At 47.1% G+C, this 25,453-nt stretch overlaps 1 protein-coding gene across 5 annotated transcripts in view; it reads right to left on the bottom strand.

Annotated features, from left to right (window-relative positions):
* UBR4 (ubiquitin protein ligase E3 component n-recognin 4) overlaps positions 1-25,453 on the bottom strand; it is a 135,986-nt gene that overhangs the window by 56,923 nt on the left and 53,610 nt on the right. Inside the window, exons 41-61 of one of the 5 annotated variants that reach the window (XM_046015857.1) lie at positions 24,918-25,076; positions 24,434-24,586; positions 23,808-24,035; positions 23,348-23,505; positions 22,203-22,374; positions 21,755-21,956; positions 20,072-20,235; positions 19,433-19,649; positions 18,197-18,413; positions 17,416-17,448; positions 16,193-16,256; positions 15,621-15,755; positions 14,489-14,663; positions 13,475-13,615; positions 12,516-12,637; positions 11,725-11,836; positions 9,149-9,279; positions 8,850-9,027; positions 8,284-8,388; positions 6,601-6,738; positions 5,605-5,779 (exon numbers count right to left, since the gene is read on the bottom strand). In XM_046015857.1, the coding sequence (XP_045871813.1) occupies positions 5,605-5,779; positions 6,601-6,738; positions 8,284-8,388; positions 8,850-9,027; positions 9,149-9,279; positions 11,725-11,836; positions 12,516-12,637; positions 13,475-13,615; positions 14,489-14,663; positions 15,621-15,755; positions 16,193-16,256; positions 17,416-17,448; positions 18,197-18,413; positions 19,433-19,649; positions 20,072-20,235; positions 21,755-21,956; positions 22,203-22,374; positions 23,348-23,505; positions 23,808-24,035; positions 24,434-24,586; positions 24,918-25,076 (3,179 nt within the window). The remainder of the gene's footprint in view (positions 1-5,604; positions 5,780-6,600; positions 6,739-8,283; positions 8,389-8,849; positions 9,028-9,148; positions 9,280-11,724; positions 11,837-12,515; positions 12,638-13,474; positions 13,616-14,488; positions 14,664-15,620; positions 15,756-16,192; positions 16,257-17,415; positions 17,449-18,196; positions 18,414-19,432; positions 19,650-20,071; positions 20,236-21,754; positions 21,957-22,202; positions 22,375-23,347; positions 23,506-23,807; positions 24,036-24,433; positions 24,587-24,917; positions 25,077-25,453) is intronic. The other 4 variants (XM_046015864.1, XM_046015860.1, XM_046015875.1 and 1 more) reach the window with 4 other exon arrangements.

Here is a 25,453-nt window from a genome sequence, read left to right as displayed (position 1 = left end):
CCATGAATTCTCCCATATATTCAGGTGGGCAATAACGTGGCGGGGCTTCCCTACTGTATGTGTGCCTCTGGGTGAATAAGCTGATTCGAGAGAGGACCAAAATGGAAAGGAATTAAGTACAGTCCTGTTGACAATCTGGTTGGCAGTCCTACCTAACGCACAATCTTACACAGATGAAGAACAAATTTGCGGAATCAATGCCTTCACTCTCATAGTTCATCAACTGTTCTTGATTCATTTTACTTTACAGACTGTGTATCATGAACCACAGATGTACATATGCCTAAAAAAACTGATTTTCATGTGTAACATATACCTAGGAGATAACTACATTATTTTGAAAATATTAAAATTTCAATCAAAGTATGGGGTCTTACTTGATTGATAAATGACCATGATTCCAAAAATAACTCAAAGGCATGAGCTATTAAAAGCCCTTCAGGGGCACCTGGGTGGCTCAGTGAGTTAAAGCCTCTATCTTCAGTTCAAGTAATGATCCCGGGGCCCTGGGGTCGAGCCCTGCATCAGGCTCTCTGCTTAGCAGGGAGCCTGCTTCTCCCTCTCTCTCTGCCTGCCTCTCTGCCTACTTGTGATCTCTGTCTATCAAATAAATAAATAAAATCTTTTAAAAACTAAATAAATAAATAAATAAAAGTCCTTCAGAATACGGTCACACGTGAAAGTTCACACATACATGTAAAGAATAAAGCAAGCTGTGTGGGGACCAAATGAGTAAGAATTGCTCAGGAATGGGACGCCTGGGTGGCTCAGTGCGTTAAAGCCTCTGCCTTTGGCTCCGGTCATGATCCCACAGTCCTGGGATTGAGCCCCACATTGGGCTCTCTGCTCTGTGGGAAGCCTGCTTCCTGCTCTCTCTGTCTGCATCTCTGCCTACTTGTGATCTCTGTCTGTCAAATAAATAAATAAAATCTTAAAAAAAAAAAAAAAGAATTGCTCAAGAATGTACAAGACACAGCAAAGAGAAGTAAAAGGACAACGGCAGCTCAAATTTAGCAGTTCAGTTTCTACTTGAGATGGATGCAAGTCTTCAGATTGGCAGAACATACTTGTGAATGTACATGTATGAGAGAAAAAGGCAACAAAATGAGCAGAGTCTGGACCTGGACCAAGATGCTGTCAAACTACGGCTTTTTAAACTCTTAGAATCTAACAAAAAAAGTAAACCCTATACCAAAGATTACAAGTTTCATTTCTTTAGTGACTTAAAAACAAATTAGTTACGATATTATTTAAAGTAAGTCATTTAATAATTACTCAATTAACTTATCCTTGAAAAAAAGTTTAATTATAACCACATTAGGGGCGCCTGGGTGGCTCAGTTGGTTGAGTGTCTGCCTTCGGCTCAGATCATGATCGCAGGGTCTGGGATAGAGCCCTGTTGTCAGGCTCCCTGCTCTGCAGGGCGGGGGTGAGGGGGGCATGCCTGCTTCTCGCTCTCCTCCCCACTCCTGCTCTCTCACTAGCTCTCTCACTCTCTCTCTCTCAAATAAACAAAATCTTAAAAAAAAGAAAAAAAAGACACTTTAGACTTCTACTCTAACATGGCTAGGTTACCTAAAACAGTCCTCCTAAAAAACATTAAAAATCCAAAAAAGACAGAATATCATTTTAGAAGCAATGTGGTGTCTCAAGAAACTTGAAAGGATTGAAATCATACAGTATGTTCCCCAATCATAGTAAATTAAATTGGTAACAGAAAAATAATTAGAAATTCCCCAAAGGTTTGGCAATTAAGCCACATACTTCTAAATAATCCCATGGGCCAAAGATGAAAATTACAACAGAATTTAGAAAACATTCTGAACTGAATAGCAATAAAAATACAACACATCAAAATATATGGGTCCCACATTTGGAAGGGGAGGCGAACCATAAGAGACTGGACTCTGAAAAACAACCTGAGGGTTTTGAAGGGTCAGGGGTGGGAGGTTGGGGGAACAGGTGGTGGGTAATAGGGAGGGCATGTTTTGCATGGAGCACTGGGTGTTGTGCAAAAACAATGAATACTGTTATGCTGAAAAAATAAATAAAATGGAAAAAAAATATATATATATATGGGTCCCAGCCAAAGCAGACCTGAAAGGGAAGTTCAGAGAGAAATACCTAGTTTCAAATACGTATTTAAAATGAAAAGTTTAGGGGCACCTGGGTGGCTCAGGGGGTTAAGCCGCTGCCTTCGGCTCAGGTCATGATCTCAGGGTCCTGGGATCAAGCCCCACATTGGGCTCCCTGCTCAGCGGGGAGCCTGCCTCCCCCTCTCTCTCTGCCTACTTGTGATGTCTGTCAAATAAATAAAATCTTAAAAAAAAAAAAAAAACCATTATTAAATAAATAAATAAAATTTTAAAAATAAAATAAAATGAAAGGTTTAAAATCAGTGATTCAAATTTCTATTAAGCTAAAAAAAGAAGAAAAAATTAACTCTCAAAAGGTACCATAAAAGCTTATTAAGCAAAGAAAGGAAATAAGAATGGAGATAAAACAGAAGAATGGACATAAAACAGAAAAGCCAAAGTTAGTTTCTTGTAAATAAAGTTGGTAACTCCAAGAAAAACTGACCTTTGGAAAAAAAACACACATATAAGTTACCAACATTAAAATGAAAAAAGGTACATTGCTACAGACCCTAAAGACATTAAAAGGATGATTAAAAAAAAATTATGGGGGCTCTTGGTGGCTGAGCTGATTAAGCATCTGACTCTTGATTTCGGCTCAGGTCATGATCTCAGGGTCCTGGGATCGAGACCCGCATCAGGCTACCTCTCTCTCTAACTGCCTCTCTGCCTACTTGTGATCTCTCCATCTCTCCCTCTGTCAAATAAATGAGTAAAATCTTAAAAAAAAAAAAAAAACAAAGTCCAGAACCAGATGACTCCGCTGCTGAGTTTTTACAAGAATTTATAGGTGCAATAACGACAACATCACACGAACTCTTCAATTTTTTTCTTGCTTCCAAGAGTCAGACGCTTAACTGACTGAGCCACCCAGGAGCCCTATATTTCATGTTTTATGCCTGCTACTCAAATAGATCTTAAGAAGCCAAAAACAATTAAGCACAGTGAATTTTTTTTAAAGAAAAAAAGATACCATTAGACATGAAAAAAGACTATGATAGTAAAACTATGTAAATAGAGTCCCAGGAAGAAAAATGACAGAAAATGAGGCAGAAGCAGTATCTAAGGAGACTAAAAGATGAGCATTTTTTAGGATAAAAGACTCTAACCCAAACATTCAGGAGTCCCTGAAGCAGAGTAAGCAGAATAAATGTAAAGAAATCTATCCTGGGGCAACTGGTTGGCTCTGTTGGTTAAGAGTCTGCCTTCGGCTCAGGTTATGATCTCAGGGTCCTGGGATCCAGCCCGAGGCATGGGTCTCTGCTCAACGGGGGAGTCTGTTTCTCCCTCTCTCACCTCCCAATCGTGCATGCACACATTCTCGCTCACTCTCTCCCTCTCTCTCTCTCTCAAATAAATAAATAAAATCTTAAAAAGAAAAAAGGAAATCCATCCGAACTATATCCTAAATAAAGATCTTATAAGCAGCAGTAAGAACACTATATTCAAGTAAACAGCGGTTATGAGAGCAGGTCACTTCTCACTGACAATAACAGTGGATATCATTTTCAATTTGTGGGGAGAAAAACTACCAGCACAAAACTCTATACCCACCAAAAACATGCCCACAAAATGTGAGCTGAATGAACACATTTCCAGACTAAGAAAATCTGGGATTTTATAAGTGGTGGCCCTCCCCTCGTGGAAAATCTAAACGACGCACTTCAAGAAGAAATGATCCCAGGGGCGCCTGGGTGGCTCAGTGGGTTAAGCCGCTGCCTTCAGCTCAGGTCATGATCTCGGGGTCCTGGGATCGAGTCCCGCATCGGGCTCTCTGCTCAGCAGGGAGCCTGCTTCCCTCTCTCTCTCTCTGTGCCTGCCTCTCTACTTGTGATCTCTCTCTGTCAAATAAATAAATTAAAAAAATCTTTAAAAAAAAAAGAAGAAGAAGAAATGATCCCAGACAGAAGGTCTGACACGCACAGGCAAATATTGAGTACAGAAAGTGGTACGCATGTGAGTAAACGTGAACAAACATTGACCACACAAACTGTACAAAACAGCAATAGTACCTTGAAAGCTTCAAAAGCCTTTTTTGAAAAAGAATTAAAACACACAAAAATAACAGCTTAAATTGGTAAGAAGGGGTCAAGTCTTCCAAGGTCCTCTATATTATGCAGGAAGAAGATGCAGCTGTGAGATAAATTTAGTTTTGGGTAAGTTAAATGTACATGTTGAAATGACCAGGGTAACCACCAAAGACTAGAAACAGTGAACAACCTGCAAATGTAGGAGAGGGGCAGAAAAAAGAAAAGAAAAAGAGATGAAAACATAGCGAACTGACCCAAAAGAGGACTGTGAAGACAAAAAACATAGAAACAGGCACAACAAATAAGCAGCAGAAAGTAAATGGTAGGCATAAACTCCAATTCATCAGTAATTAACACTTATCACAAATGAACTTAACTGTTTCAATTCACAAGCAATGGCAGACTGGATTAAAAATGTTTTAAATAAATTTCAAAAAACAAAAAAATCACAAAGACCACATCTCCAAACACATGGAATTAACATAGGCATCCTGTTAAGAGAAAAAGAAAAAGATTAAGTAAAATCCCCTTTATGGTAAAATGTTAAAGAACAGACTCCATCAAAATATCATCACTTAGTGGAGCCAGAAGTCACCCTCACCCAAGAGATGTTCCAAGAACTGAAGCTGAAGCAGCAGGAAACAGTATAGGAGACACTCCTTGATGTCCTCTGAAAATGTCTTATGCCCGCCAGTTTCAGTGACCTTTTATTTGGATAGAAATCATTGATCCAAAATGCTAGTTATTTCTGCACTGCACTAATGTGAAAATCTGGGGCCTTAACAAATTTAACAAACATTAGATCACAAATGTATTTCTCCAGTCTCCCTTTCTCAGTTACAGCTATGTTCGCTCCACCAATCCAGCAGCAACCACCACAACTTCTTAAAGCGGATGGAGCAGGATTTTATAGATTACTTTCAGTTTGCCAAATGCCCTCCCACTGGTATTTCTAGACGTAAATATGTATTTGGTCTGCCTTATTCCTCTGCTACCTTGTAGACCCACTGAACAAGGAGCCATTTCTAGCATACACGTAACAGCCATCACTGTTGATGGAAGCCTGGAAGAGTGCCACTTGTAAAGAGAATGCTACAAAGTGAGTTTATCGGTAATGATGAAAGAAGAGACAGCTGAGCAGGAGGATACACGTTTTCAAGACAATCACTTTACAGTGATAAGGGATATTGGAGGGCCTTAATGAAAGAAACATGTTGTATTCTCTCCGCAGTTAATTTGATGTAATTCTCATTAGGACAAAGAAGACAGGCCTAGAATGCTTCCTACGATCTTGAACAGTTTCCTGAGTTTATTCCTGTATATTAAAAAAAAATAATAAATACACTATTAACATCTACCCACCTCCTGCAACTGATCCATCACCTTATTCCCGAAATACTCTCCCATAGCCTCCTGACTACAAATGACTAGGTCCTAACCTGTTGCTAGTGTGGACATCGCCTTCGCCTTCCCCTTCACCTTCTCCCTCGGAGCCATCTCCCTCCTGGTGTCCGGTGGTGGTGCTGATGGCGCCAGTGCTTGAGCTGACACTACCTGGTCCAGCTGGGTGCCCCTCCACCGTGGCATCACCATAAGCACTGCTCCGGCCGGATACTAGAGGGAAATGGTTAAAAAAAAGTGTAAATCAAATCCTCAAGCATGACGGAATCCAATACACTCTGAAGTCAGCAATAGCTGAGAGATGCCTGTTCGCTTCAGAGATTTTTTTCTTCTGTGTGAAGAAGAGAATAAGGACTGAATTCAAGATTCTGGCCCCAGAGCACTATGCTACAAGACTCTCAGGGTAGCCCCTCACCCTTCTGCGGTAGGTAAAGATCCACCTACAAGAACAACCTCTGCTGTTGATACATTTCCATCTCCTAACCCAGGGGAAATGTACACTAACTTGGGAATCTAGGAACTGTCAGCTACTCTTAATCCCTTCCCTAAAATATTTTGCTATCGGATCTTTAACCACAGGCTGGCTTACAAGGTCAAACCAAAACGGCATGCTTCCTTATTCCACAGCCCCACCGTGTCAGCCGCAGACAGTGAAGGCAGCCCACTATGTTAAGAGGAAGACTGCCCGACAGCTTCCCCCAACAGAGGGGACAAAAGCCACAGTATGATGGATTTCAAGGTCATACCATAACTATTTTAGATTACTCCTGTGTTGGGATAACACATATCCTTGCTTTCTTCCAATAAGACACAATTAAAATCTGCCTGTAAAATGTTCCAACATTAACCACATCATGCCTAAGCTCCTATCACTAAACATTTGAAACTCCAGTGTTTAGGTCAAGTTAATTCCACCAGACTTTCAGTGAGCCCTCAAAATTTCTCTTTGCTGACACCAATCCCAGGAGCCAGGGAGAGATTCCTAGTGCGTTTCCACCCCTGCCCAAGGAGATCAGGACCTCCAGCCACATTACCACTGTGCTCGCCAGCCACCGAGTCCACGGCGCTTCCCCCGCTCTCCGAGCCCACACTACCACCGTGGTCAGCAGGGGAGGTCCGAAGGGTGGAGCCATCAGTTGCTGCCGTGCTGCCCTCGTCATCCGAGGCTGGAGCTGAGAGAGTAACGAGAGCTGTTACAGGTAAAAAAAACCCCTCCTGGGGGCGACAGCATCAAACCACATAGCGCAGAGGACACGATGCAGTTTATACACCCTGTCGTCGAAGGAAAAAGGGAAAGATCTGCTTTGCTGGTTCATCACCAACAGGAACAAACACTATACACGGAGCGTTGCGAACAGTACTGAGACAGAAGGAAACCCCAGCTCGCTGGGCATTTCCTTTGCTGCTACGCTATAGTGCAAGCAGCGCAGAGATCCAACGAGAACTGTGATATGGACACTCAGTTTTCTAGCTAGAATGCCCATGGCCACCACTGTCTAGGTGTTACTGACACCTGCTGAGATCAGAAACTGCCCATGACCGGTCAAAGCATGGGACTCTGAATTTTAATGATAGTTGTTTTGCGATCAGTTAATTTGTGCTTATGGTAGGAAATCACTTGTCATGAGCTCTCGAATCAACCTTGTTGGTTTTGGTTGGTTGGCTGGTTGGTTGGTTTGGTCAGGTGGTCCAGAGGGGAGCTCATGGGGAAATTTCACCCCTCCTCATCATCCTCCTTAGACACTAAGAATGAAGCAAGGAAATCCCCCAGAGACAGCCACAGCATCCAGGATCAGGGCTGAGCTGAGACAGGAGGAAAATGCTGAATGAGATACATGGGGGAGGAAAGCCAAGACAGCCACAGAGCACAAGAGAACACAATCGGCACAGCATGACAACCACCTCCAAGCCTTAGGGGACAACAGCTAACAAGAAGTGAGGAAAGCGACACGCATGGCAGCAGGTGAGAGGGGACAGCCAATGTCTCCCTTTCTCTTCTACCCAGAGCAACACTCCCAAGAGAAGAGAAAGAAAGGGAAGAAAAGAAAAAAGAAACACAGGGAAGCAGCACTCGGGAGAACTCTAACCCAACCCTTCCATTCCTCAGGAGGTGATTATTCAGGTGTTCCCTCCTCTATTTGGTCCAACTCTCTACTGAGGACATTTTCTTTTCCTCTACCAGATCAGCAAAGAGACTGAGTGCGAAGACAACACGACGTCTGAAGAGTTTCTACGCACTTTAACTGTCCACACACCGCTACCTCCCAAGCTCACAGCCCTGACGGCGAGCCACGCTGACATGAGGCAGGACTTGGCTTCCTGCAGCTTCGCTTTTCCTTGTAGATGAAGAGAAAACAGTGCACGGCATGAGCTCTACTTCTCGTCTCCCTGCTCCTGTTGTCTAAAACCGTCCAGACTCTGGTGAAGAGCCCTAAAAGCTGTCACTGCACCCCTACACCCTGCAAGCCGCTCTCTTGGCCTCTCCCTGGGAACCAGCAGGAGCCAGGCAGCATGCAAAGTGTGAGGAAGCAGAGCCATGAGCGCCTTTGCCAAGCTGCAGCACTGTGCCCTCCATGCCCGTGTTTCTAAAGCAAAGGCAGAAGCAGGAAGTCCAGAATGGCCTGTCAAAGCAGCTGCCCGTTCCACTCTCACAGCACTGGAAACAAGGCTGGAGGGTCCTGGGGCCCTGAGCCGTGCTCCTTGCTGTGGACAGTTACCTGATGCTGTGGTGTCAGAGAGGGTTCCTGCGTCCAGAGAGGAAGAGCTGGGTGCCTGGCCGGACAGCCCCAGGCTCTGCAGGCCCAGGGCACTGCTGCTGCTGCCTGGGAAACAAGTGGAGAGTGAGCACAGCATTCCCTCCAACCCCCTCCACAGCGCTGCTTTGGCCACCTGCTGCCCTCGGGAGCCTAAACTCACCAGCGTGTGACCCCCTCTGGCCTAGAGGAAGTTAATCAACAGCCACCACCGTCTACCCACCAAGTTTGGCTACAGACATGGTGGAAGGCTTCCTTCAGCTCAGGCAAGACACAGGCTGGAGTAATCTAACAGATTTGGGAGGAAATAATCCCAAAGACCAAACTAACGGAAATGAGGAGATGGACTCTCAGATGGCAAATCCCACCACGTCCCTCTCACTCTCCACCTGTGTCTCTGAACAGCTCTCACCCAGATCAACCTCTCCCCAAATCTGGGGACAAGCTAAGTCAGCTGGGTATCAGTAACTGCCAAACCCTCTTTGCTGTGTAAGGCCACCGGGCGGCTCTGTTCCTGGCATGGCCTCTACCTTGCTGGTCCTGCTGCAGGCTCAGGGCAATGGCTAGTTCAACCATGGTCTCGTCATCTGCATCAGGCGGGATGTCCAGCATGGGGGGGAAGCCCTCTGCGCCTGCCAGCAGGGCCTCCAGGGGAGAGGGGTTGCCATTGTTGACATTTTCGGCTGTCTCCAGCACCATTGACTCAGACTGCAGAGAGAGAGTTCTGTCAGTGTCCCATGGTAAACGGCAGCTTTTGCAAGTCCACAGAGTGAGAGCCGGAAGAGAGCTGTGAGACTCGTCCTCCTCTCTCCTGCTGCCAGAGACTCACCACCATCTCAAAATCTCCATGGTCCACCTCACTCTGTTCCTGGCTTTCCTGACGGATGTGACCACCATTCGGAATCCCTGATGACTGCATTTTCTCGTCTGCATCATCATCGTCATCATCATCCTTGTCTCCTGAGTCAGAGAAACCCCAGTCACCTGAAGATGCCTGTTCTTTCCTCCCTTGGTATGTGGTGCGGTAAGTCACAAAGCAACACAAACCCGAGACAAGCTACCAGTGAGAGCCCTATGCTTCAGAGGGAAGCTGCAAGATCATCCCAGCCTTGTCCTCCCACTTCCTGGACCCAGCAGGATCTGGGAAGACAGGGTTGGCAGTGACAGTTTGTCCCCTTAGGAAAATACCTTCCCACAGCCGATGATGTGACAAAAACAAAAACAACAAAATAAAACAAACAAAACAAAACAAAGAAAAAAAAAAAACCCTTGGATTCCCAAGAGATTTCCAAGGGCAGAGAAATAAAAACCAGCAGGCCCCATGAGCTCCCACCAACTGCAGGAGACCTTGGGCAAGACCGGGAAAATAATACACCGGAGATGTTTATCTGTGATGTCATGGTAGCCCAGAGTATCATTTTACTCCCGTCCAAAATAACTGGGTCAGTGTAGTTGTTTTCACACTACATAATCCTTACGAGGAGAACGAGAACTGAAATGTAAAACCATCGCGTGGAAGCTGAAGAACTCCACTACAAGTCCTGCCCAAGCTGGCTTCTGTGTGAAGTAAAGCCCTCCGCATAAAGGAGAAGTCAGGGCTAGACTCCTACTTGTCAGGAGAGGGTGGAGCCTTCAACTTCCACTCACTGGGATGTGCGGGATGTGAAAACAGGCGACCGCGGCCTGAAATGGAAACATCATTCCCTGTACTCAAGCTTCTCACCAGAGAAAAGAGGCACACAGAGTTGCCTAACTCAAGCTTATGTCAACAAATGATATTCAAGGAAGATTATCGGAAGACCACCAAGTTGCACACATTCCTTTAGATCTGCAAGTGTACCGTAAGGAAGTCCCCAGCCACGTGCGGCTAGTCCAAGTGGAGATGTGGTTTTAGTGTAAACTATCCACTAGATTCTAAAAGCAGTGCAAAAAAAAATTCACAGAAAGGAAGATTTCTCAGGGCACCTAAGTGGCTCAGTTAAGTGTCTGCCTTTGGCTCAAGTCATGATCCTAGGGTCCTGGGATCGAGTCCTGCATCAGGTTCCTTGTTCGGCAAGAAAGCCTACTTCTCCCTCTGCCTCTGCCCCTGCTCATGTGCTCCCTCTTTCTCGCTCACTCTTTCAAATAAATAAATAAAATCCTTTAAAAAAAAGGGAACATTTCTTTTTATTTTATTTTATTTTATTTTATTTTATTTGACAGAGAGAAATCACAAGTAGGCAGAGAGGCAGGCAGAGAGAGAGGGAAGCAGGATCCCCGCTGAGCAGAGAGCCTGATGCGGGGCTCCATCCCAGGACCCTGAGATCATGACCTAAGCTGAAGGCAGCGGCTTAACCAACTGAGCCACCCAGGCACCCCCAAAAAAAGGGAATATTTCTCATTAATTTTTCATATTAACTCCCTTAAAATGGTATTTTTTTAATATGCCAAATGTAGTTCTCTTTGCTCTTTATAATGGAGTTAATAGAAAATTTAAAATTACACATGTGACTTGTGGTGGAAATTTCGTCTGGAGCAAAACTAAGTAACAGAGAGTTACATAATAATGCTGATATTCAGATACCTTGCAAAACTGCTTTTACTAAAATGTTCAATGTTACGCCCTTGACTTATGTGCAAGTATATCAGGTGGGAAATCTCTTGCGGTATTTGCTATCAAACCAACTGTAGGTTAAGTCCACTGGGGCTACTACCCCTTAGGCAGCAAAGCTGGCCCTTAATGAAGAGTTTTTTTATGCCACGAAAAATATAGTTTTCCTGAAAAATGGCTGCTTTTTCTTTATGGTCCTGTGATTTTTTGACTATTCTTAATTTTGCTATAAGCTCTTGGGATGGTTTCAGCCGAAGAAAAGACTCTCACTTAGCAATAACACAAGACACATCAAGAATCTCATGATAGAGATTTTCTGCACCAGGGGCATCTGGGTGGCTCAGCTGCTTAAGTGTCCAACTCTTTTTTGATTTTGGCTCAGGTAATGATCCCAGGGTCATGAGATGGAGTCCCGAATCAGGCTCCGTGCTCAGCCAAGTAGTCTGCTTAAGATTCTCTCTCTCCCTCTCCTTCTGCCCCTCCCGCTGCTCACGTGCATGCACGCACACATGCGTGCACACGCTCTCTAAAATAATTAAATCTTAAAAAATAAAAGAGACATTTTCTGCATCCTTGATTTGCTTTTACATCTTTATTTTCCTATGACCTCAATTTTTTTTTATTCTACTTACCATATGCATTTTTAAGTGCCACCGTAAAGTCTTCATGGAATAAGGTAGGGTAAAAACAATGGATACATAAACAAAAGTTTCCAGGACCTTGGTCCACATGAGCAATCCCTCCTAAGGCTATATCTCCCTCTCCCCCAGCCCCACCACATGCACACACAAGCCTAAACCCAGACCTCACATTACCCATTGGAGTGTTGCTGCGAGGGGAGGAGGGCAAGGTCACGTGTCGCCGCTTGTTCCTGGGCCTTAGGACTCGAATTAGAGCTTGTTTACAAGAGAAGCTCACAGCAGGATCCTGAAGTTAAAAACAAACAAACCAACAAAAATATGCTTAGGCTTTATATTTGTAATTAATGAAATCGTCTACAAAGGACTTTCTTTTTGGCCAATCACTGACATGCATGTGAAGTACCTATCTACCTACCCTCACTTGCAACTGTGCTGACCAAGTTCAGTGTTAATCCCACTTCCTGATGTGGCATAGGTAAGACCCATCCCCCACGTCTCCGAATCTCAGTTCCTGGTAAGAGACTGGAAGGTCATTTGCTCCTGAGGTCACACTGGCTCTCTACAAATGGATTCTGGCTTTTCGTCAGATAGCAGGCTCATCTTAGCTCTGGGCTAAAGTCAGTACTTCTAACGCTCCGCCCCTATGACACCGTCCCTGGAAATGCATCTTGACGATGTTCATTCACAGGCTCATTTAAGTAACACTAACTCAGCACTAACAACACAGCAACATCAGTACATTCCCTTGGGATTTAGCGCTGAACAAGAACAACAAAACCCATCTCCATTTCAAACCTTTCCCTTGCATGGAATGAATGAGATCATAAAACTTTTATTGACACTTAAAAACTCTTTCTTCACACAACCTTCTACTGTATTTCATTAATTTAACAAACTTGTTTAAAAGAGAAACTTCTAGACACTCCCAGACCAGTACGGAATCATCTGGGGTGAATGATACGTACCGGACACAGCAGCATCTGCATGTAGATCTTGGCTGCTGCATTAATACAGTCCAGCTCGCACGTACAATAGCCGTGAACGATGTCTACCAGGGCATTGACGGTAGCTTCGATATGAGTCAGGCCTACGGGGGAGGAAAACATGGTAGGAAAACATCCGGCTACTTGAGAATCTAGAATAAAGGTGAGGGCCAGTTCTTATCCCCGCATAAAGGTCAGCCTAACAAAACAACGGCAGGTGAGCACACAGCAAAACAGACTAGCACACATGTACAGATTGTAGGCTGTCAGCATTATCTGTGACTTGCTTTATTATCGTCTCCTCCTCTCCGAAATGGTCTCAAAAGCCCTTGCAGGTATCCTGCTTCACAGAAGTAAGTAACTCTCTACTCTTGGATATCAAAAGACAGGGCAGGAAAGTGTGAAGAGGTGAGCAGACTGTACTTGTTCCCCACAATCCCCGAACCTTAGGTGATGATAAACTTGGCCTCTGACCTTTTAGGTTGACTGCCCAAGCAACCTCAAACACAAATGGGCACCAGGGCTCACTCTACTTTCCTAGATTGCTCTTCGGATCCTTACCTTTCCACTTAAGCTTTGGACAGTGAGAAGTCAGATGCCAAACACAGGAGTAGCTGGGAAATAAAACAATTCTCAAGGTGATGCTTCACTTTCACCTTCTGAAGTGGCTTTGCCCAAGCTTTCAAAACACTTTTAACTACCACTGAGGATACACAGGAACACAAAAATTCCTCTTTATGTGAAATATTCAACCCCACAGAAGCTACAGTACCAGAAAATCCCACTTCTCTGCCACACTGCTGTAACTCCTGTGTCTAAAAGAATGCACTGATCTTCCGTTAATTCTGGAAGAGACAGATGATGAAGCGAAAGGATAACGGTTCAACCTGTTCAAAGACAGAACTCCGATCGGGCTTTAACTACCCCTTTAAATACGGTACCTGGCAGGCAGGCAGGTGCCAAGAAGGCATTCTTGGGTTTGGATGCGTGGAGTTTCCAGAAGTGATTCACCAGCTGGGTGATGAAACTACAGCAGTCTCCTTCCAGCTGCTTCTGAGGTTCTCTCCCCTCATCCACTCCTTCTAATAGAACAGGAGAAAGAAAATGATTAACGATGGTAAATCTGACATGGAATTTAATTTGTTTTAAGGTTAACTCAGGTCAAGGAAGCTTGCCTGGGGAGGGAGTTTCAAGTGGGGCCCCAATCAATATGCCAACTATCCCTAGACTCCAGCAGGCACATCTAGGAAAAAAACAGTCTGGGAAAGGAATATCACAGAAAACACTGTATGTTAGAATTAAGTAGAAAGGGGAGCATTCAGGATCTTTACAGCAGACTCAGGGATTTCAGGTCCAGCTGCTCAACTTCCAAAAACTAGGGGAACAGCTGACATTTTTCTGACATGATTCCTGGATAAGAACATTAGGAGGAGGAACCGTACGACGACAGCAAATGGGAGTATGTAAGTAACAGAACTGCAAAGGCATAGGTAAGCTCTATGTGATGACGCAAAACAAGTCAGGTACCCAGCCGACAGGAGGAGAGACGAGGAAACAGAATCAAGCACTCGGAAAGCCCACAGCAATGTTAATAAAACACTGGCCAAAGAATAGCACGAAAGCAAGATTTGACCCTATTTCTTTAAAGCAACCGGCCCAAAGCTTAGCTTTGCCCTGAAAGATCCCAAAGAGGTAGGTAGTTCAGAGACAGATTATATCCGACATGCAGAGCACTAAATAAACTCATGATTTTCCAAGGGGTAAGCAGTGCAAAGAGTATTTGCTTAAATGGTAAAATCTAAATGTCAAAAGCCCTACAAGGTACAAAGACAAGAATAAAACCCGTCTCAGAGCATGCAGTCAGGCGGAGGCCAGAGACAACAAGAAGAGGGGGAGAAGGTATAGAAGATGCATCAAGCAGATTTCAGGACCACGACCATGTAGGCCAAGTTCACCTGTTTCCATTGGGGGCAGCTTGGACTCCGTGAAGTGGACAAGGTTGTTAGGGCGCATGACGGCAATGGAGCGAGCTGTGATCACCAGCCTCTGGAAGACCTCAGGGTCCAAATCCTTGCCTTCTTTGCTGGATGTGTTGAGACACTGCACAGCTTTGCTCAGCAAGGCCTGATCCTATAATGAAAGGATCGCAGGGGATGAACCAAAAGCAAGGGCTGGGTAGGGTACTAAAGCAAAGAGGAAAGGACAGCTGGCAGGTCATCAGGATGGCCACCTCCTCTCAGGAGAGCAGGTTAGTTACCGCCAACTACCTGGAACAAGTCTTCAAAGCAGTCCCGTACAGGTAAACTTCTTAAATCATGAAACATTAAAGGCACAAAATTCGAAAGTCATTAAGTACTGAAGTACGATAGGAAAATGTGGAACCGCTTCATTCTCTAGAACTGTTAACATCCCAGATGATTCTGCTAGAGCAGAAGAGCCATTTCTCTGCAAGTTCCTATCGCGCAAGGACTCTGTTTCTCAACTTGCCATCCCTCAAGAGGTTCAGCAGGTTAAAGCTGCATTTCTCAAGCCTCTGGGCTGGAGGCACAAAAGCTCACGGAGGCACCTGGGCTGCTGGCTTCTTCCTCACGGAACTGAAACAGTCATCTATGGCAACTGGCCCAACTTACTGCCCTCAGCTCCCACTCTCGGTTATAAGTGAGACCCAAGCCCCTCCCCTGGCCCCAGATCTCCCCCTCAGAATCTCTCCAACAATCATTCGGCAATTTCCTCACAAGCGAGGACACCTACGAGAGAGCTGTGCCACAGTTGGAGGAGGGACCTCAGTGATTCCCCTGCCCTAGCTCTATTCCAGAGAAGCCAGTCTCACTTAGATCTTGTTGATCCTACTAGTGACAAAAAAATCAATGCAAACCAATGGCCCATTAGTTGGCTTGTCCCCAGTTTTGAGGGGGAGTCATTCGTTTCTCAGGAGAGACTTTAGAGAGTGTGGGTATCTCATCTCAGTGACTTCACTGTGTCCTCCTCACTTTCCATATGAAAAGCCAACTGGCCTGATTCCCTGTCGGTACCAAAACTTCCAAACCTTGCCCTGCTACAGAGGGCATCCAGGGAGGGAACGATTACCTTGTGGCTGTGATAGGCCGAGCGGCTGGTGTGCAAGCTGGCCAGAAGGCTCTTGGACTGCTGCTGAACGCTGGCAGGTGCTGGCAGGGACAGCAGCAGAGTGGCCAGCTCCTGAGCTGCATTCTTGTTTCTCTCCTGATGCGGAAGACAGCAGGGTAATCGTTGACCCCACCAAATCCATGCAGAACCAACTGGGTACACGCTGCCCTTCCCCCTTCCTCTTTTCTAGACCACAAGGGCTAGATTATGCCCCATGAACTGCTAAGAGCAAAATGAAAAATTTCAGAAATTACAATCCTCCCACAAGACAAGAGCAGGAATCGAGTCCAAGCCTGTGACTCCTGGAAACACTGTTCTTTTTGCCAGCACTCATCCTAGTCTATGAAACACTCTCACAATGGATCCCCCAAAAGTAGGACAGAGGCCTTAAGCTATAGACTTCTCTGGAGCTTTCTTGCAAATCAAGATCATGCTGTAAGTATTCTTTAGCTGCAAGGCCTCGGGCCTCTGACAACTCCACTGACTTCCTGCCTCTTCGGAAAGCTCCCATGCGCTTTGAAAAAGTTACTTGCCTTCTCGATGATTGGGCCAACAGCAAAGCAGCTTTCCAGGGCTTCTAAAGAACTCACAACCAGCCTAGGGAGACAGAAAAGCTGGCTTGAGTACAACCACCACCCCTCTCTCTGGTTGTGGTTTAGCCTGTGCAAACTATAGTCAGGGGACCTTGGGGATAGCTAATGAATGCCAAATACAAAATCAAAGCACAGTAAGACCTGCCACAGGCACCATGCATATCGTTTCCTTGTGTTACAGGCCAGAAGAAACCTGGCTCCCACTTGGAAACCAACCTAAGGCCATGTTCATAATCCGTAACTGAAAGACGGGGCTTTTCTTCCTCAAAGCGGATAAGTGTGCTTCCTTCTGCTGCCTGTGGCAGGGATCACTGAGAGGGGCTTAACAGTCTTGATGCAATGGGACCCAAAGCTCAGGTGCCCACAGATCAGGAGGCAAAAGGATACACAAAGGGAAAGGTTAAAACTACCTTCTTATGCTGGGAAGGTACACATTATATTTTACGTATATCTCCGAGAAAATGCACAAAGGCACTTCCCGTAAGTCCATTAAGTATGGGGAGAAAACAAACTGTTTTCAGGAGCATGCCAATTGCCAACATTCACAGGGCACAACAAAGCATCTTTAGAAAACTGAGCCACTATCTTCTGGGAAAGGAACTGGAAACCCAGCTGTTAAAGGGCACCTAGCAACATGCTCCTCAGGGCTTACTCCTGGGAGTTTACTGTGCCATGGTGAAAAGACCAACATCCTGAGGTTGCCGAGGCTCCAGGCACAAAGGGAACGGTATGGAGAAGGCAGCTAGAGAGAAAAGGGTCAAGGGGTAGCTGAGAGCAACCAAGAGCAAGCGAAGAGGGGCCTGAGCCATAAAACGAAGTTGGGCAGAACAAGCTCTCCACTGGCTTGTCAGATGCTAGGATTTTCCCACCACCCACTGCCCATACCCACCTCCTTCTCACCCACTGTGGGGAGGGAGCAGAGGGACAGGGTGTGGAAGAGAGAGCTAGCAGGTTCTGGAGTGGCTACCACCAAGTGTGCACGTACAACCCTCCACACACTCCACTCTCACACAGGATAGCTTTGCAGCCATGCAAGGACCAGAACAGAAAGAAGCAGGAAGACTCTTCCACAGAAGCAGAATCAATGCGAAGCCACACCATTGGTTACATTGCTCTCTGACACACACTCACCCGTGCAGAGAAAAGAAAGAGGGCATACTAACCGGTCCAGCTTGGTTAGGGACTCAGTTTCAGAACTTGGGGGAGAAGCAAAGGGAAAAAAAAAGGAAAAAAATGTGAAGCTCAGAGAAACCTAGTAACACATCCTAAGCAAATAATATAAGAACAAGGGAGGGGGGAAAAAAAGAAACCAGAGAGAGAGAGAGAGAGAGAGAGAGAAGGGAGGGGGCAGTCTGACAGTGGGAGGCAGTGATTTCAAGCCAGGCTACTCTTCCGACTTAGGATGTAAGAAACTCAGCGTCTTACATCATGAGTCGCCTCATCTATCGCGGCAAACCAGCAGCCGCCTAGCACAAAGAAGCCAAGCGCAATGCTTCAGAAGGCCACCAGGGGGAGCCCAGGGAGGCTCTGAACTCTGCCGCAGGTGCTGCAGCCAGCACCTGGCCAGCAGTGCCATTACCACCTGGCCGCTGCAAGAGAAGATGATGACATCAGAATGAACAGAAGACTCTCCCCTCTAATTTCAGCAAGACTGAACCCAAATCTCTAGCGGTGACTTAAGCATCTTCTACTCCACAACCTCTGGCTCCTCCAGCATTAAGAGAAGGCACAGACACCCCCAGGCCGACTAGGATCCCACGGCTCTCAGCACTCCGCCAGGCTCTGTGCTCACTAAGGAGACACAGGGTGTTGGGCTGCTGGGGGACGACCTGAAACTCACAGGCTACACTGGGGCAGTTCCGAGAGGCTACTCCCTCAGAACAGGTTGTGCCGGGAGAGGGGGAAATGGCAAGGACAGAGCCTGACTCCTGCCAGCGCTGGTACCTCTCCAGGACAGTTCCACTGGTGGTGGCAGGGGCTGCGGAGTCACTGTCTCCAGCACCATTGCTCTGGCTCAAGTTGGAAGGGCAGATGTTGCTGACAGAGGCAGAAGGGAACTCCTCCGGGGGCTCGTCAGGCCAGCCAAACTGCTCCTTGGTCTTGCCATAAATTTTCACGGCATCGATCATGGTGACGCCAGCCGGATCCACCGAGGCCCCAACTGCAACAAGTGAGAGGAGCTCTAGGAAGCACATTCTCTACAGGGCGAAAGTGAGCGCCTCCAAAGCGGAGACCAGACTAAGAGGGCAAAGTAGCAAATCCCACCAATTTTTATCAGGGAGGAACCTTGTCTCCTGAGACTCAAACAGCACTTGAACCCTGAGGAGACACTGACTATACATGAAACAGTCCCACTGACCAAAGGCCTAGGAAGTCCAGCTCTCAGATGAGCCCCTTATTCCTGGATGGCTCAGTGGGTTAAGCCTCTGCCTTCAGCTCAGGTCATGGTCTCCGGGTCCTGGGACCGAGCCCTGCATTGGGCTCTCTGCTTGGCAGGGAGCCTGCTTCCCTCCCACCCCACCTACTTGTGATCTCCTTCTTTCTCTCTCTGTTAAATAAATAAATAAATAATCTTTTTTTTTTTTTTTTTTAAAGAGCCCGTTAGCATCACAGCAGGACTCTTCCAGTGCTATTGGGGCACCGCATCCCCCAGATTCCACTCCCCAGAGAGCTCTAAGCACCCCCCTGGTTCAAAACACAAATCATCATTCATCCTAACAGCAGCTATTTCTAGGAGCAAGAGCATCAGACAGGCGGTCAGTAAATGGCAGAGGAAGATGCCAGGCTATTGACAGGCTCAGGGAGTTGTTCTCTGAGGGTTTAAAGTATTCGACAGCTCACCAAGCCCAGGCGTCGCTACACATCCCTCTCGAGGAGGCACGTGTGCTTTAAGAACACCTGCTGCTCTCATGCACTGACCTTGCCTCCTCTCTGCCCACCCACACAGGCAGCCGGGCCGGCAAAGCTGAGCCAGGCCCACCAAAGCAGACGCAGAGGCAGGGTTTGCCTGTCTTCACCCCTCCCATTCTTCAGCACGCCCCTCCCTTGCCCATCTCCAGGAAAGTTCAGAGGTTGAGGACGGCAGAGACCACTGAGAAGCAGAGAGCAGAGGGCTCCCAGACTACCAGACAGTCACGGAGAAATGAGAAGGGGAGGCCATGCCAGGGGGTAGCGACTCACTGAAGAGGTTCAGTTTTTTGTCGGCCTGCAGGGCTTCCTCTCTGGTGAAGGGGAAGTCAAACCAGCGGGAGCGACTCAAGTTGAGCTGCATGGTCCTGCCGAAAATCTCAATGTATGACGGAGCCCGTTCAATGGCCTGGGTCCCGATCTGGATCCGCATGCCTGTCATCACCATAGTGCTGTTGTTGTTGCTGATCTCGATGGTGAAGCCGCCGGGCTAGAGGGAGACAGGCACAAGTCAAACAACAAGTTCTTTAGGGTAAACCTGTAACCCTTTGTCTGCTGGTGCCGAAGTGTGTGACCCCAGGCAAGTCCATTAGCCTCCTAACTTCTTGGTAAGGATTTCCTTACCTCCAAGGACAGCGGGGGAAAAAAAGGCAGGGAGTGGGACAGTCTCCAGTTTCAAGCTACTTTCTCCCCACCACTAACCACCTCCTGCTGCTAACACTGAAATAGGAGCCCTTCTCTGCAGAAGCTGAGAAGAGCCATTTATTCCAGGGACCACTCAGCAAGAACGTAAGGGTTAGTGACTGTAAGTATCTGTTTCACACCTGCGTTCTAAGAGGACAGGTGTTTTCCAGCCACACCATCCAGAAGTCTTTCTACCCAGGCACAGCCCCCACACAGCGCAGTCCTCACCTTGGTGTTGGCCACGTACATGCCGGTGGAGTTCAGCCGGTGCTTTATCTGCTGCGCATTGTACACCTGCAGGAGGTCATTCCCGCCAAACTCCACATCCGTCAGCTGCTGGTTGTGTTCAAAGAAGTCGATGGGGAATGTCACCTGGCTAGATGTGCGGGTTGCTGTGGGACACAGGACAAGCAGACACAGAGCATCAGTAAGTGTGGCACTCCCACCTCTGCACCCACCCCTCAGGGAAAGTCCTTCCCAGACTGATGCCACACTCCTAACCTCTATCAGGTTAGGACACTCCAACCTCTTCCAGACAACCGGGATGTGAACATTTGCATCAGTGTGATACCTGCACGTGGCCCACAGTCCAACAGTCCTCATCCCTAACCACACCCTGACCCAGCAGGACAAAGAACTCAGGTGTGGTATTGAGTACAGTTAGTAAGAACAGGTTCCCTTGTGGCTGGTTTATTGAAAGTAAACAAATCAGGGGAGCCTGCATGGCTCAAATGGTTAAGTGTCTCCCTTCAGCTCAGGTCATGATCCCGGGGTCCTGGAATCGAGCCCCAGGTCAGGCTCCTTCCTTAGCGGGAAGTCTGCTCTTCCCTCTCTTGCTCATGCTCTCTCCCTCTAATAATTAAAAATCTTTTAAAAAAACAAATAAAGCAAACAATAAGAAACTATTCCTTTACAAGAGAATGAGCTGCATTGTCATCTCAAAGATGGACTCTAAAACAAATTTCAGGGGCGCCTGCATGGCTCAGTTGGTTAAGCGACTGCCTTTGGCTCAGGTCATGATCCCAGGGTCCTGGAATTGAATCCCACATCAGGCTCTCTGCTCAGTGGGGAGTCTGCTTCTCCCTCTGTCTCTGCAGCTCCCCCTACTTGTGTTCTCTCTCTCTCTGACAAACGAATAAATAAATAAAGTGTAACACAAACTTCAGTCATGGGACGACCCCTGCAAAGGTCTCTGCTTAGCCGCGATCACTCATTCCTGAATTCAAGTCTCCACACCCTGAAGCGTCCTCTATCAGTCAGGAGCAAGACTCCCAGCTCCGAGACCTATGACAGGTTCTTAACTACTCCGTGGGAAATTGACGAGTGGAAGCAATCTATCCTCCACTGGTTTCGTCTCAGACTTCACATCAGGCAAGCTGCTTTCCCCAAACACAGAGAAAAATCTCTCCCACAAGATCCATGAGATCATTCTTTCCTGGGCACCAGAGAACTGCAGATCACAAGTGGAAAGCGAATGAACGCTTGTCATTTGTACAACGGGTCTCTAAAAGCCACAAAAACACTGCTGGCCTCAGGAAACATGGCATTGCTTTGGGGAAATCAGCTAGTACCTATTCTCTACCTTTACCAAACAAGAAAGTGGGAGAATCACCACTTCTTTATTTTTTTTTTAAGATTTTATTTATTTGACAGACCAAGATCACAAGTAGGCAGAGAGGCAGGCAGAGAGAGGGGGGGAAGCAGGCTCCCCGCCGAGCAGAGAGCCCGATGCGGGGCTCGGTCCCAGGACCCTGAGATCATGACCTGAGCCGAAGGCAGAGGATTAACCCACTGAGCCACCCAGGCGCCCCGAAAGAGTCACTTCTTCACACTTACCACCATCTTTTCCATGTCTTGACTAGAAGACTGCCATCCCCATTCCCCCACCAGTCTTTTGAGGAGGGTACTTACTGATGGTAGCTGTCTTGCGCTTCCGAACAGGCTTCATTATGCTGATGACACCGCTGGGCTGCAGGGACGGCTGGAGCCAGTAGGAGGTGTTCTCCACATTGGCCATGTAAATGCGCAGGCTGCCGTCCTCACACAGGAGGATCATTGTGGTCCGCTGCTGCTCGTTGCAGGCCGTGTGCCGAATGGCAACCATGTCTTGGATCTGACAGAGGGGACAAAGGAGGGTGTTAGTTCCCATAACTAGAGATCAGAACTTATAGAAAGAGGCAGAGAAGCAACTAGTTCTGCAGTCAATCAGGGGGTGCAGAAGAGTGACAGGGAGAAAACGGGCGAAAATTCTTTCATAAGCCTCTTCTAACGAAAGGATCGAGGAAGGGACAAATATAGAAATACAGAAATATAGAATTAGACCAGGTTCACAGCCAAGTGGTGGAAGCTCGGCACTGACCTTTGCTTTCGCAGGCAGAGTCTTAATCTCTTGGATAAGGAAAGTGTCTGGTTTCACCATCACTACCAGCGGCACACCTGTGGTTTGCTGGACACAACACACCAAGCCAGGGTGGTTCATCACCTCGGACCACTGGCAAAGGGCAGGAGACGTCTTACTGCCACCATTGGAACTGCAGACAAGAAAACTGGCCACAGTCAGGGTGTCAATCACCACCTGGTCATCCTTTGCTCGACTTAAAGGCCATACCTACCAAACACCTGACTCCCACAGCAATGTATGTGCCCAGGGACTCGAATTACCCATGAGTCTCAGCTTTATTCTGAGCCATGCATATACTCTCGCACACCGCCCCCACTCCGTGCCCACGGCAGGAGTCCTGGTTTAGAAATCTCCCCTGCTGGCTCCTGCTGTCTGAGGGAAGAGGTGGCCCAATGTGCCTAGAGGTCGTCTACTGCACGGAGCTGGCTGAGGCTCATGACCCCTGGTCCCATTAAGCATCTGCAAGCACACCAAGTTCTGCGTGAATGGCACCCCATTTGATTTCATCTCCAAGCAGGTAACCTTTCACAACACAGAGGCCAGAGAAACAATGCCTACAGCACTTTTAAGGCTCTTCAGCGGCAGATAAGAGAGACAGGAAGAAAGCCTAAGCTGCTTCTCCCTAGCTCCCTAAAATAACACTCAGCACCTCAAACGCACCTCTACTATCCGGACACCGATGCAGGCCTCTACCTCCCTCCTCACCTCCCTACTCCGACCACGCCATCACTGCTGACACCATGCTCTGTGTTCTGATCAACTACCCCCGCGGATAGACTTAAAGGGCATTTTGGCCGCATGAGTGTCTAGGAGCAACTACTGTTCCCCTCTCCAAACTCAGGTGTGTTGCCTTGACTAGAGCTGCTTCTCCTCAGTGACAGCAGTCCCCAGACTACCTCTTAACAGCTTGGGGTCTGCACGGTGGAGGACAAAACCATGCAGACAGCCAACCTGCCAACACTGGGTGCCTCTTGCCTTCAAAAGGGAGAAGCCTGCTGGGGCAAAGCTTCGCCAGATTCCTAACAGACACCAGTGCTGGGCCAGAGGAGCCTCCCGCTGAACGCGGGTACCGTGGAAGCTCAGCGTGAAGCGCGCCTTCCCACCTTTTGATGTTGATGGAGAAAAGCTGCAACACTTCCAGAGTTGTCCTGCTGACGGTGGCTGCAAACGATTTGCCTTGACAATAGCTGAAGAACAACATCTGCAGCACATGGGAGTAGTAGACGGACACACCGCCACCGGCCACCTGGCTGTTACTGTCCTGTCGGGGCAAAGACACGACACTTGCATTAACCTCCCATGCCGCCTCCAGGACCAGCACTCAGTTCTGCAGCTTATTAGTGTTAAATCATGACTGTGGGCTCTCATAATCTAAGTCATGTGGGTAAATCTTAGAAAAAGCATGAGAGTCAAGAAACTTCACAATGAACCAGTTTGGTCCTAAAGGACAAGAGTTTCTACAAATAGGGGAAAAGTCGGAGACTGAACAAAAATGAAAAACAATGGAGGAGCTACCAAGCTAATCCATCAGTAAGAGAAGGAGAAAGCAACACCTGCCCGAACCTTCAGGTCCTCGTGGTTGATTTCCAGCACATTAGTGACGTAGAAGGGTCCCTGCTGGGCACTGCTGGCCTCTTCCATGAGCTGGGTGTAGATGTAACCAGCTGAAGACATTATAACAATGATGTTCTTTCCCTCCTCATTGAAGAGGAAGGTAACATCTCTTATCTTTGAGCTTGGCAGAAGAAAGTAAAAGGTTGGGCTCAAGGCATCAACAGACAGGTCGTAAATCTGTAGGACAGAAGGAAGGGGGAGATCTAGTTCAGTCGCACCCCCAAATCACCCTGGCGAATCCGAAGACCTGCCATTGGTGAGTAAGGGATATCAATTCTCGCTCCAGCAAGCATCTGCAAGTATCGAGCACAGAGCGTACAAAGATGAGTATCTTTTTACTCTCCCTCAAGGAATGACTAGGGGAGAGAAAGGCATCTACATCTTCTGTGACAAGTACAGGAAGACCCATGCGCTTCGTAAAGCAGGGGGAGAATCAGAAACAATGTCATACTGCCTACACCCAGAAAGCTCCAGCCCACACCCTGGGAGAAGCTAGCACATAATGGAGACCAGCCACTCTGGATTTAAAAACAAAACAATTCTAGAACCACAACACCCAAGAGCAGTAACTGTACCTTAACAAAGTCCGCAGTGACAATGGCTAACTCGGTCTGTGACCCGGGTAGCCACACAGCTTTGATGATGAAGTTGCCGGTCGCCAACTGTGGGTGCAGCACCAAGTGATCCGAAACAGAGCCGGAGCTACTGAAGGTCAACACGTGGCAGTCCTGGACAGGGTTTAAGGAACAGACTAGTTAAAAGACGGCGGGAAGTAAACTAACCCATTTCAGCTCTCTCAAGTCTTCCTTGACATTCCCTGCCTCCGGGTATTATCCACACTGTCCAGTAATACACTCGGCTTCCAAGAACACACAAAAATCATTTCCAATACAAGAAAGATCTGCAAGAGCTAGGAGAAATCCAGAGTAAGATTCCTTTTATATTCCAAAGGCTTTTAGATTTTAAGCTTAACAGTGAGTACGAGAAAGCAGCACTGAAAACAGGAGAGGAGAAGAGGGTCCATGGCGTGAAGGACTCAAATCTGCATCAGGTTATTACCTTCAGCCCGCACACGGCCAGGTAGTCCTCCTTGCAGGGGTTCCCAGTGAGGCTCAACACAGTAAACGGGACGGGGGCAGAAGCCAGGCGGGTCAAAGTCAACTTCCTTTTGCTGGAATCTGCTTGCTTCAAGAGCGCAGAGAGCTGCAGAACAGTTATCTGCAAGGGGACAATTGCCAGTTTATTCTAACCCCCATCCTCTTAGAGAACCCAGAGCCTACAAAAGCTCCTCCCGTGCGATCCTAGTCCACAGTTAAGTCTCTTAGGAAAACCCTCTCTCCACGTGGAGAGAGATGGAATGCCTTTCACTTCCTCCATCAGGTGACCACAAAAGAGAGGAGTAATGAAACCAGCTCTTTATACACAGTTCATGAAAACAATTACCCAGTCCCTATGCACTATCGTCCTTTCCAGTTTTCCGTACAACTTTTTGTTGTACAGATTCCTAACAGATACCAGTGCTGGGCCACGGCAGCACTGCTGTATTGTGTGTTTTTTTTAAGTATTTTTGTTTTCTTTTCTTTTTTGTTTCTGTT

Source organism: Meles meles, chromosome 1 (assembly GCF_922984935.1).
Source record: "Meles meles chromosome 1, mMelMel3.1 paternal haplotype, whole genome shotgun sequence".
NCBI lineage: Eukaryota > Metazoa > Chordata > Mammalia > Carnivora > Mustelidae > Meles > Meles meles.
Note: the sequence above shows the minus strand (reverse complement) of the source record. Positions and strands in the feature narration are given on the sequence as shown.